General features: G+C 51.8%; 1 protein-coding gene across 3 annotated transcripts in view; it reads left to right on the top strand.

The window, feature by feature from the left end:
* Window positions 1–790: 790 nt before the first annotated feature.
* Window positions 791–12,831, top strand: part of PSTPIP1 (proline-serine-threonine phosphatase interacting protein 1) — a 54,709-nt gene continuing 42,668 nt past the window's right edge. For 2 of the 3 annotated variants that reach the window (XM_033108493.1, XM_033108491.1), the window contains exon 1: window positions 6,225–6,689. In XM_033108493.1, coding sequence (XP_032964384.1) covers window positions 6,654–6,689 — 36 coding nt within the window. In that variant the 5' untranslated portion in view covers window positions 6,225–6,653. Of the gene's footprint in view, window positions 1,025–6,224; window positions 6,690–12,831 lie in introns of those variants that run through there. The other variant, XM_033108492.1, reaches the window with a different exon arrangement.

Genomic DNA, 12,831 nt, shown 5'->3' with positions numbered 1-12,831 from the left:
CAGGTGGGTACACTTGCCTTCCCTGTTAGTCAGGTCAGTTGCTCTGTCCCCACTTGGCCTCAGTTTCCCCATCTGTAGAATGAAGCAGTAAGGCAACAGCAGGAGTTCTGATCCAAGAGTGTATGTCTGACTCACTTATGAAACCTAAAACTTAGGCAGATTGCCTGGCCCCAAGTCAGGGCCTGGCCTTGTTTTACTACAAAGTCCCACACAGCTCTGATAGGCTCCCTTTCTGCTGTTTGGTATGTGCACGTCCTTCCATCACTACCAGTCTCCTCCCTGTGACCAGTGAACAGTGGTAGGGTGATTCTTGGCCCTCGCAGAAGGAACCCTTTCCCCACACCCACTGGGCCCCTGTGCCGGTTACTCTGCTGGCTGCCCACTGACCACATTGCACCTCCTAGACGTCTTGCAAAGATCCTAACTCGTACCCAAGCTTCCGAAGACTGACAGGGGCTTGGAAACTCAGAGTCACACTCTTGTGGCTGCAGATTAGTAAATCTGAAAGCTCCTTGTCTACTCAGAAGAGCTGTGTGAGTGCGAAAGAGTCTTATTTTTTGCAACTTCTTTTCTGGGGCAAACTGAAAAACAGAATCTATATCATATCCTGAGGGCTGAGAGCCACACCCTAGGCCCCCACTAAGGAACTTGGGCTGGGATGTCTCCGGGTGTCGGACGTACCATATGGCAGCCCCTCCCCCACCCTGCATAGCCCTTGGTCTCCACACTTCCTCTTAGCCGGGGACTTCCCTTCTTTCCCCTCCTTACTCACCATGCTCCTGCCCCAGAGCCTGGCCTGGCCCCTCACCTCCAGCCCCACACTCTAGGAAGGAAAGACCCCACTTAGGATGGGATTCTGACAATTAACTGACCTCTCTGAGCCTCCGTTTCCCTATCTGCTGGATTAGGTGAGACCTAAGACACATGAAGTGTTTAGCACATGGCCTGATGCAGTGAGACCCGACAGGCGACTATTACAGTTATTCTGGAACTCCTTTCCTGCCTGGTCTCACTTTCCTGCCTGGTAAGTTCCTTCTCGTCAGTCAGGCCCCGCTCCCCTTCTGTGGGAGGCCTTCCCGGACCTGGCTCCTCAGCGATGCTCCTCTCTCCTTGCACACACTGCTGTCCTGCCACGCGGCCCATCGCCTCTTCTGGGTGGCCCCCCCCCGCAGATTGGCAGGAGCTGTGCCTTTTTCATTTCCATGTCCCCAGAGAGGAAAGCTCAGGAAATGCTGGTGAATACACGACAGGGGCCTTGTTCCATTCTGGGGCAGGGTCGGTGGGGTTGAGAGTGGGACATGAGCCTCTGGCCACCTGGTGGGACCCCACACGCATTTCCCCCAGGAACAGTGTACCACAGGGGTCGAGTAGAGGAGCTTTCCTGGCAGCCATGGCCAGCGTCACGGCAGTGCACTGAGCTCCTTCAGGAAGGAGGTACATGTGTCCTGTGGCCTGCACAGAGAGGGCAGACATTATTAAGACAGCATGCTAGCAATGAAAGGGACAAAACAAATGCCCCTTGGACCAGTGGAATGCTTTTTCCAAATTGAATTCATGATAAGGGACTCTGGCTTCCCAGTGTCACTAAGGAGCTTTGAGACACTCCTTCTCTGTAGCCTCTTCCCGTATCTAGAACGCCCCAAGCTACTGCTGCAGAGTCTTGCTGTGTGAGATGGGGTTAAGGTGTGCGTAAGGGGGGGAGGGACAGATTGTGTAGGGTCTATATAGGCTATGTAAGGACAAGGATCATTGTCCTGAGAACAGTGGGAACTCATAACAAGGTGACAATGGGAAGGTACATGATCAAATCTGGGTCTGAAGGTGCCACTCCACTGTGTGGAGAACAGACAGTAGTGAGCAGAGTCGATTTCAGGATGTGCAACTACAAGACCTGCTGCTCAGGAGGGCCCTGCATTTGGGGCTTAAGGGTCTGCAGTCGTCATCTTGAAATTCTTCACAATATTAGCTTCAAATTTGTGTTTTGTAAGTGAAGATCAATGGGAGACCAATGCAGCATCAAGGACTTAGAGCCTTGGCTCAGCTGCCTCCTGCCACCTCCCCTGGATGGGTTCTCAGCTTTCCCCTCCCAGCTCCCGTGCAACGACCCTGCCACCCTCTGCCCCCATCAGGGACATGGGTGCATGTGTGGGGAGGCTCAGGGCTGCCTGGTGGCATCTCAGAATGGGGCACAGCAGTGGCTGATGGCACTATACCACATTTGGCAGGTGACTTCCACTCCTGACCAAGTACCTAGTGCACCCTTGCATGAGTTTGCAAATACCCTTGGGGATTGCAGTCCACCTTGGGAAAGGGAGATGACTGGCTTGACTTCCCGGACCCCAGCTGGGGAATGGAGTCCGGTGGCTGATAAGGAAACCCAGCAGCTGGTGGGTTTTGCATAAAAGTGAGTAAACGAGAGGAGGGCCCTTGTCCTACAAGTATGTCCAGGCCCAACGGAGTGTAACATTAAACAGCAAATAAAGTACTAGGCCAGGCTAAGATAACATGGGAAAGGAAAACATTTATGTTTTAGTACATTTAATAGTAATTTCCCCCTGCTTTTTTAGTAAGAGGCCCACATTCTTATTTTGCATTGACCCTGGAAATTACATAGCTGATGGTGGTAGAGAACAATCAGTAAGATGAAGTGTATAAAATCCGTGCAGGTCCCGCAGCTATTAATACTACTTTAATGGTAGCCAGGATTATTTGTGTTGTTTATTTGGCTCAAAAGGATGGATGACGTGGCTTCAGGAGCTGAGCCCTGCTATGTGGCTGGCTATGACAACTGATATTGTGACAACTGATTTGGCATTTTATACTCAGTCCTTCAACCTACTACTTCTTGAATTCTTCAGGCAGATGTGTTCAAATACCGTGCAAAACAGGATGGGGCTCTGCCTGCACAGGGGGACTCCCCTTTAAAAAGGAGCAACAGCCTGGCTTGAGGCACAGCTGCCCAGTCCTCAAGGCAAACTGTTTTGCAGCAGCTAGAACAGTCATTAAAAAGCTGTGATTTTCAGGACTGGAGTCTCCTCCCCAGGGGGCTGGTGACAGAGGGACGCCCAAGAACAGTTCCCTTTTCTGAGGGGCATTTGTATGTCTCTGTTCTGATGTCTCACCTCCCTGATGTCCCATCAGCCCACCCCCTACCCCGGCTGCGCCATCCAGGGTCCATCTGTCTCTCAGGGATATTACAACAACCTCTGCTGGTCTCATCCTCTCTGAGCCATTTCCCATCTGGAGGGATCTTTCTCGAACCTGCCTGTAGGCTCCCCAAGGCAGAGACCAGGTGTGCCTTGTCTCTGGGCCCCTGTTCCGACAGGGTCTGGGAGCAGTCGGTGCCCACAGCGCTTGCGGAGCGGCTGGGGGGGGGGGGGGCGGCGCTGGTTGCGGTGATTGACGCCCAACACGCAGAGCATCTCCGTCAGGGAGTCCTGAGGCCAGTGGTGGTGACCTGTGAGCACGGGACTCATTTCTGGCCAATGAGACACCAGGGGAGTTCTCCTGGGAGGTTGGGAAGGAGGCGGAGGAGAAGAGAGGCTCGGGAAAGAGGGGACACAGAAGCGTCCTTTCTCCTCCTGGAGGTGTGTCGGTGTCAGGAGCATTGGAGGAGAGCTCTGCCGCCCCAGAAGGAGATAGTGAAGTAGGAGAATCACAGAGAAACGGAATTGGGGCCCGAATGGACCCCACGGAGCTTGCCTTCCCTCCAGACCCCTCGTTGGGACATGACACCCTTGCTCTGTGTCAGACCCTCTGGTTTTGTGTTCCTGCAGTCAAGGCACCCTCAGAGGGTGCACGTCACACAACGAGCCAGAAGACCCTGTGCCAGGCTTGGACTCTTGCCAAGTAGCACCGCAGGCCCCACGACGCTCCCTTGGCTTAGTTTTAACAGCTATCGAAAAGGGGAGAGGTTCTGGAGGCGTCACTTGAGGAAGGAAGGAAGACACCTGCTGTGCAGAGTGGAGGTCAGGAGCATGAGCTTTCACGTCACACAGACCTGGCCTAAAGGCCAGCGCTCCACTTACTGGCCACGAGGTGTCGGGTGAGTCACATAAACTCTTTTTTTGTTGTTTTTAGTACTGAATTACACTTTATTTTTTGAACTTTAAACGAAAAACAACCACACTGACGTGTAGTGATGTGAGAGCAACAGTGCTTGGTGTACTTTTTTTTTTTTTAATAATTGTTGTTTTTTTCAGTTACAGTTGACATACAATATTATATTAGTTTCAGATGTACAACACATACATTCCTTAGTCACCTGTTTGCTCATCTGTGAAGCAGGGATGGTGACAGTGTGCACCCCGCAGGGTGGGGGGAGGACTGTGTGAAGGGCCTGTAGAGCCTTCCTGTGCCACTGGCACTCAGCAAGTGCTGCAAAGCCGCATGGGCTGTTCCGGCCCAGCCCTGGAAGGTGCAAACGGTGGGGCGCTGAGGAGAGAAGGAAGAAGCCCTCTCCGTAGCAGAGAACTTTATGGTTTCTTTAGATGCCTGCCATTACTTCCTTCCTCAATTATTTTAGCCCACAACCCGCACGGCCATCCATCCGGGGCTGCCCCAGCTGAAACAGAGCAGTTAGGAAAGGAGGGCCTCCTGTGTGAGAGCCTTGAGATGAGCCTTAAGGGCTGGGAGGGCCTGCCCAGGTCAGGAACAACAAGGAAGGCATGCCAGCAGGGAGGCTGGGGGACAAAAGGGTGAGGTGTGGACAAGGAGTGTGAAGAGTACCTTTGGGGAGAGGGGAAAAGGCCTGTTGGGAGCAGAAATTTGTGGGGGGCTGATGGGAGGAACTTCTGGAGAGGCAGGGGAGAGAGACTGGCTACGAGGTGTTCTGCCGATAAGAAGGTCTGAGCCTTCTATTAACAGAGGATTTCTAGTCTGCCTGTAGAACTAGGGCATTATCCGGTTTGACAGGTGGAAAAACGAAGGCCAGGGAGGCTGAGTCAGAGCTTTCGGAGACGGGACGCCACTGGGATGAGGTGCAGTCTCTCAGCATTTGGCCGTTGGGGTTCAAGGTGATATTCATACCATTAGATGTCTTCCGCGGCAAGCAACAGAAAACCTAACTAGGGTGCCTTCAATACTTATTAGAAGATGTTTATTAGCTCAAACCCAGAGGTCTGGGAGACAGGGGGTTACCGGGGGCAACCACACCCCTCTGCGGTTCTCCCTGACGTGTTCTCTCTTGGGGCTATGTCAGAAGTATGCGTGTGCCCCATCTCCAATCCTGGGCACACATCTCTGGCACTTGGGAGCTTAGCTCTTGTACAGCAGTTTTCACTTGTCTCGTCAGTGGGGGTGCTCGCGGGGGTGCTGATTTGTGGACAAGCTGATTCATCCTTTCTTGTCAACTGGCTTTGGGCTCAGGAGCCCCTGCTGGCATCTTCTGTTGCGTGGGCAGGCCCTGGCCCCTCAGAGCTGTGTCTGGGGCTCCAGCCCAGGGCTCCTCTCGCGGTGGTACCTGACAATGCCCCCAGCACCTGCCCAGCCAAACCAGAAATTCTGGTAACGGTCTCAAGACTTTTTCCTTTCCAAAGACTGAGGGTGGCAGATGGGGAAACTGAGGCTCAAAGAGTTGGAGAGTCAATTAATATCCCTCAGCCAGTGAAGGGTGGGGCCCAAACAAAACAAAAACTGGGCCTCAACCTGGATTTTCAAACTCCTCCATCTGTATCTTTATACTACTCTCTCTCTTGGTCCAACCACATTCTTCCAGTCTGAAGACTCCACCTTCAGAGGGGGCATCCTGCCCCAAAGTGTCTCATCTGGAGACTTGGGGCTGGGGTGGGGAGAGTGCCCGTGAAGCCTCAGACGGTTCTCTCTTGGCCAGTTATCTACTCACCACACCTCGGTGCTCCCACAGTCCCCAGAGCCCAGCTGTGTCTGCCCCTAGATCGTGAGCTCCTTGAGGGCAGATGTGGATTGGGGCACCGAGAAATCAGGGTTTGATGAATGATGAAGTCCTAGGGCTGGGGAAGCCTCTCCCGAACAGTTTGCTGGTGAGGGCTGTAGAGTCTAGCATCTCTGCGCCTGATCGGGAGTGGGGCTCGGGCCCTGTCCTTGCCCACACCTTCAGTGGGCTTCAGGCTCCCTAAATGTACAGCCGTTGAGAATGGCCCAGTAGAGGGCAAGTGGAGGCAAGCAGCAGGGTGACAGTGGCAGGCGGAGCTGCACAGGGGAGCACACTGGCTCTACTTCCTGTGGGCGAGCGCCCTGGTACCCGCCCCCGGGGAGAGGTTGCACAGACCTTCCTGTGCAGCCTTGGGCTGCCTGCCTGCCTTGTCCGTGTACAAAACTATCTCTCCCTCTGGCCACTGCCTCCTACCTGGGGCTGGCATCCCTACTTAGTCCTGCAGCCTGGGAGGCTCTCCGCCACCATCACTGTGCAGCGGGTAAGGGGCCAGGCAGGACACCAGGACCCGCCGTCCCATCACCGGGCTCTGCTCCTTCCTCATTCTGCTGTGCGCTTTTCCTCCTTCTGGCAGCTCAGCTCTGGCTTGTGTGCCTCTTGAGGTGCTGCAAACAGCACCGGCTGAGTTGGGGGAGCCTGGGCCAGCCTACCAGGCAGGTCTGAGACAGTGCTCCTGGCTCCTGGCCTCATTCAGCCCTGTCTGTGGCAGGAAAACAAGTTTTGCCGCAGCATTTTCCTGAAGATGATGCCCCAGCTTCAGTTCAGAGATTCCTTTTGGGTGAGTGAAGACGGTCTGGGAATTTAACAGCCGAGTGCAGCTTGGCTGAAGTTTCCCCAGGGCAGATGATGGGGGTGTGGTTCCCAGAGAAGATGGGGGTGTTCTCATAAAAATACTGGTTGGTTTTTGGCCTTAATTGTGGGAGTGACCTGGGCCACTCTTCCTTCTAAGTTGGAAGATGAAGCGAGTCCTCGGCCTGGGGTATTGATTTCTCTGCAAACTCCAACACAGTGAGCAAAGGGGTATCCCCTATGCCCCCCCGGGGCTCTTTCTCCTCCAGGCGACCCTCTCCCCATGGCAGGATCTTCTTAGGAGAGTCTAATATGTGGGTGGGAGTTTGAGGAGGCCAGGCAAGGCAAAGGAAGGAATGGGGCACAGGTTTGGGGACAAAACAAACTCGAATTTGAATCTTGGCTCTGCTATTTAAAGGCTGGACAAGTCATTTTATTTCTCTGACCTCATTTTCCCCATCTGTATAGTGGAGATTAATATTAATATACATACCAGCTGAATGGGAGGGTTAAACAAGGTGATCAAATGTAATCAGGTCCCCTGCTCCTTGCTGGCACCCAAATGGTAACTCTCTTCCCTCACCCAGCCCCTCTTCGTGCAGCCCTTAGGGGCCCTTTGAGGAGGCAGCAGGGCTGAGCAATTCCTTGCTCGCTTTCTTAAATTCAATGCAGCTGTAAATAAAATCCTTTCCATGAAATAATGGCAGCCACCCGATTCATTGAGGTGAAATGGATTGGCTCAGGCCACACGGCCTGCAAGCCCAGTTTGGACCCCAGATCCCCTCAGCTTTTTTCTAGCTGTCCCTCAACCTTCCCATCTGCTCTTCAAGCTCTGGCTGCCCCCAGTGGCTCATGGAGAAAAGCTCAGACCTCTCTGGTTAGAGTTAATGAATGAGGCTGTTCCGAGGGCCCCCCTTTCCGTCCCAAGGAAGACGCCCTGGCCCTTTGGGTTAGCCAACAGCCTCCCTTCCCTGGACCCTTTTCTGAGTGACCTGCTTCACGCCTACATTGACCACACAGGGGGCAGAGGGCCATCTAGGGAGAGCACCCTGTGCCTCTCTGGATCTTCGTTTCCCCATCTCTACAAAGAACCAGGAATCAGCCCAGAGAAGCCGGGGAAGGCAGAGGTGGCCCAACCCATCCCAAGCACCAGGAGGGCAGCTACAGCTCACTTGGGGTGCGGTGGCTGCAGTGGGGGAGGCAGAGAGTGGTGAGTCACGTCCCCGCTCTGACTCGGAGTACAAGGCTGGGGAAAGGGGCAGGGCCTGGAAGGGCAGGTTGCTGTGTAGCCCGGGGCAGGCCAGGAGACCCTGACTGTTTTACCTCCAGGACATCCCAGGCCTGGGTGCCTGGGTGCACCTTCTCTAGGGCAGAGCTGAGGCAAGGAACAGCCCCATGGCAGAACCTCAGCAGTGGGGGATGGTGTATGAGGGCACAGGTTATGACAGCAGCAAGAAAGCAGCTCACCTGTGTCAGCGTCCTGAGCTGGCCTCCAATCACACTCTGCATGTGCCCCACCTCTGAGCTGCTCAGGGCTCCATGGCCTCCGGGTGCCCCCTCTCCTGCACTGCTGGCTCCCTGGGCCTGGGGCGAGGGTATAGCTTCCCTGGGGAAGGCCAGAGCTGGGAGAGAAAGAAGTGGACAGTGGGAGCCTCTCACACTGATCCTCAGGTGACCCCAAATGTCACTGTCAGCACTGAGGAACCCCTGATCCCCAGCCCAGCACAGCCCATGAAGACAACTAATACTCACGGAGCACTAAAGATGTGCCAGGACCAGGTGTCCACTTACTCATTTAAACCAATGAAGTAGATGCTATTGTTATCCATATTATTCAGAGGAAAAAAATGAAGGCACAGAGAGTTTAAGTTACTTGCCCAAGCTCACACAGCTGGGATTAAACCCTGGCTCCAGTGCCTGGGTTCTCATGTAGGGTGCTTCATTCCCCTCTATCAACATGGCAAGTCACTAAATCTTTGGGCCACGTTGGCAAAACGGATGGAAAAATTCTGTCCGTCCTACATCCCAGAGAAGTAAGAAGATCAAACAAGGTTGATAGAACTACCTTGAAGCTCAATTTACAGACAAATCTGTCAGACACAAAAGACATACTGATCTGTTGCTGAGGGAGTGTTAGGGACAGAGCCCAGCCTGCCCCTTCCCTGACTGTCACCCCCGACCCCAGGCCAAGGCAATGCCATTAAACCCTGCGGCTTGGCAGCACACAATATAAAAATGACTAGTCTTTAATAGTGGAAGGAAACCACTGAACTAGAAGAATCCTGTCTAATTCCACCGCACTTCAGTTATCTCGCAGCCTCAACTATCCAGAACACGAGTTGCCAGCTCTGTTTCCTGCAGTAGCTCACAGTAAGGAGAGAAATAGAAGTGGTTTCTGAGGAGCTAAGAGCTTGTATTAAAGCTCATATAGTTTACCCATAGGACATGGCTCATAGCTTTTAGTTAGGGCCTATGAACTCTGATTATACCCATTATTATTATTATTATTATTATTATTATTATTATTGAGATTCCAAGAGTTTTAGGAGCTGTGCGCCATGAAACAGGAGCAGAGACCAAATACATATTTCTCCACATGTCACAGGCAGATACTATCTGTATTAGTTATCTCTTGTTGTATAACAATATCACCACAAGCCTAGCAGCCTAAAATGACACACATGTATTTTCTCCCAGTTTTGTGAGTCAGGAGCCTGGGTGTGGCTTAGCTAGGTCCTCTGCAGTCAAGGTGTGGACCAGGACTGGGTTCTCATCTGAGGCTAACGGGGAGGGATCAGCTTCTGAGGTCACGTGGTTGCTGGCAACAACAGTCCTTTGCAGGACGCTGGACTGAGGGCCTCAATTTCTTGTTGGCTGCCAGCTACTTTTGAGTTCTTTGCCACAGGGCCCTCTCCATATGGCAACTCACAACATGGCAGATTGTTTCTTCAAAGCCAGCAATGAAGAGAGTTTCCCTGGGCTCCAGCAAAGGGCCAGTGACTCGGAAGGTGTCAGAGACACATGGGGACAGACTGAGTTGTGTGGCTTCAGGGTGAGGGCTGAAGGGATAGTCACCCTTTTCCCTGGGTGGAGCCCTTCTCCTGTGCAGCCAGCAGGCAGGCACTGTCTTTCCTGTGTAGTTAACCACAATCTTAACGAGATTGATCATGTGATCTTTTAACCTGTACATAGAACAATTAGTAGGGGTCTCTATGGAACCTGATATACAGTTGGTGATTGATAAATATTGGTGGACCTGGACTGTTAGAGACAGTTTCAGAGATAGCTCGTGGCCTGATAACAAGGAAGGAAACAGGAAAATTATAAGAAGCAAACATAATGGCTCAGAAATGGTAGAAACATTCTGCATGGGAGCAGACCAGTCCTATCCATCAGTAGGCCTGCATTTGCAATGCTGTCAGTGTGGGCAAACAGTATTTGTTTCTCTGTGGCAGAGCATTCAGAGGCAGACTGCTGTGCGGATGAGTCAGGGGTGGGCTAGCCACAGAGGGAAGGAAAGGAGAATTTGATTTCTGTTTCACACACACAGTGATAAAGAGCACCATGGCTTCTCAGGAAGTTTGTAGTTGAGCCTCAAAGCAGGGCCTGTCAGTGAGACAAGCTTGAGGTTGAGAACACAGATGCCCAAGCTGAGAGGGCCTCAGACCTCCTATTACCTGCCTCAGCACCAAGTCAGGGGGCAAGAAGCCCAAGAAGGCAGGGTCCTGCATCCCACTCCTCGCATACACACTGCTCTCCTCACCAGTGGCTCTGCTCCCAGCAGACAACCAAACTGTATGGCAAGAAACAGCTGTCTGCACACTCAGCACAGGGTGGGCAGGTGGGGTGTGTACTCAGTCAATGCTCGTAACACAAATGAGTGAACAGTGGCTGTCTCCATCATCCCACCTGCCTTTCTAAACCCATTTTCTCCTTCATTTCACTTTAGTGTTAGTCTACCAGTATTTGTTAAGCAGGGTTCTCACCTAGGTGGTTTAAGCTGGGCCCCCGAGCCTCACGCCTACATCCAATCAGATGAATAAGACCATCTTGTCCTCAAGGAAATCACTGTCCAGTGCTGGGAACAGAGGCTCCCTGACAACTGGGCCAGGCAGTGTGTCTCAAGAGGAGCAGGGCTCTGAGATTCACCTTCCCCTCCTACTGTCTCCCTCCCTCCCAGACCTACATACCCAACGGCCTTTGCAAAGAAGTCACTGGATGTTGTTTGAAGAGGGAAAATCTAGCCCTGGACCAGGTTTTATTGAGATCCACATCCTATCCCTTTTGGGGTCATTAAAAGAAAAAGTAAGGGCCTGTGGAGGCTGGACCACATAAACTACAGTGACCTCTCACCCCACTCCCCACCTTAGGGCAGGAACCAAGAGAAACAGACAACCAGCCAGAAGTTTTCCGTCTGACTTATGGTCACATCTCTCTCCTTTGAAGATGGGCTCCAGCTTTATCTGGAAAGCTCTGTGCCAAGCTGGGAGGAGCTGAGGTCTGCAACAGACAGAGGGCAGAGGAAGGTCCTGTTCCCCGGGTTGGGGGATGAATCACAGGGAGGCACAGGGGCTGAGGCTGGGCCTCCCCTCCCCCATGTGTCCACTCAGCTGCTGTCGCCTCTTCCACTTCCCGGTTCTAGATTCTGAGGTCCCCATTGAGGAGGCTGCAAAGAGGGGTTCCACTTTCAGCCTGTGCTAAAGCTTCCTGTCCCCCACCTCAGGACCTGTCGACAGTGGTCCCAGGGCCTCACAGAAAATCAGGAGAGACTGGTGTTCACTGGGCACCTGTTCTCTTCTGGGCACTTACGGCTGTGTATACACCTTGTGAAGAAACAAAAGTAATGCATATTATGTCCTAAGAGGAAAGTGAGAAAATAGAGAAAAGTAAGAATAGAACACTCTCAGTTGACTCGTCACACAGAGACAACTGGTAATATTTTGCTGTGTTTTTCTAAGATTATTTTGCATAGGTACAAGCAGGTTGTTGGCACAATTTTGTATTCTTCCCCACATTTTATTTCTTGCATTTTAAAATTTATTTTCAATCGTGGTAAAATATGCCTAACAAAATTTCCCATCTTAACCATTTTAAGTATACAGTCCAGATGTGTTAAATATATTCACATTGTTGTGTGACACCACCCCCCTTTTCAATGTAATTCCATTATGAACATGTATGGGTGGGGGTGTGATTTCCTCATCTTCAAAATACCACTGTTAATAAGTCCTCCAGCTTGTGGATTTGAGAGACATGCTATCATTTATTTATCCAATCCCCTGTTGTTGCACATTTAGGATATTGCCAATTATTTACTATTCTGAACAGTAATGCAATGGGTAGATCTTTGTGTATCAAGATTTTTCAGTTGAGAGTTATTTCTTTGGGTAGATTTTCAGAAGAGGAGACATTCCTGGGTGAGAAAGTGGGGGATTTAGCACTAGCAGATACTTTGGGACCCCTCATAGTCCCCTGGCTAAATAGGGACCTTTTCATGTAGGGAGGAGGGACAAGAATAGTGGGAGGACGCGTCCAGAGGGGCTTTGCTGGGGACCAGTCTGCTCAGACCCCGTGGGAGGACTTACAGCAGGGCAGGCCTTGTGGCCTTGAAGGCCAGTGAGGAGAGGCAGGTCCCCCTGAGCAGCAGGGACTATGGGAGGAGCAGGTAGCCAGAGAGGAAGGGCCTGGCTGTGTCGCCTTTGCCTCCACCAGCTGCCTTCCCAGTGCCTCCCTGGCCATGGCTGTCAGAGGAATGGGGAAGGCCGCACTCTCCGTACTGGTTGGGAAAGCTCTGCAAGGCATGGCGTTATGTGTAAAAAGCACAGAGCCAAATTGTGTGTGTCTGGTATTCGACCTGTTGTAAAAAGTGGGGGAAATAAGCATTTATATTGGCATAGGCTTCTTTTGGCAACGAGAATCTTTGGAATGACACACTGAGCACTAATTAAAGTGATGACCTTTTGGAGGAGTGAGACTAGAGATTAATGGGTGACAGGGCTGGGTGGGAGTGAGTTCTTTCACTACACACTTTTTATACTGTTTGATTTTTGGATCATGTAAATGTATTACTTACTTTAAAAATTCAATTAAATTAAAAATATAAAAGGGAGCATTTATTTCAAGTTCCATGA

This window comes from Rhinolophus ferrumequinum, chromosome 6 (assembly GCF_004115265.2).
Source record: "Rhinolophus ferrumequinum isolate MPI-CBG mRhiFer1 chromosome 6, mRhiFer1_v1.p, whole genome shotgun sequence".
NCBI classification, from domain to species: domain Eukaryota; kingdom Metazoa; phylum Chordata; class Mammalia; order Chiroptera; family Rhinolophidae; genus Rhinolophus; species Rhinolophus ferrumequinum.
This window is presented reverse-complemented; position numbering and strand designations above follow the sequence as displayed.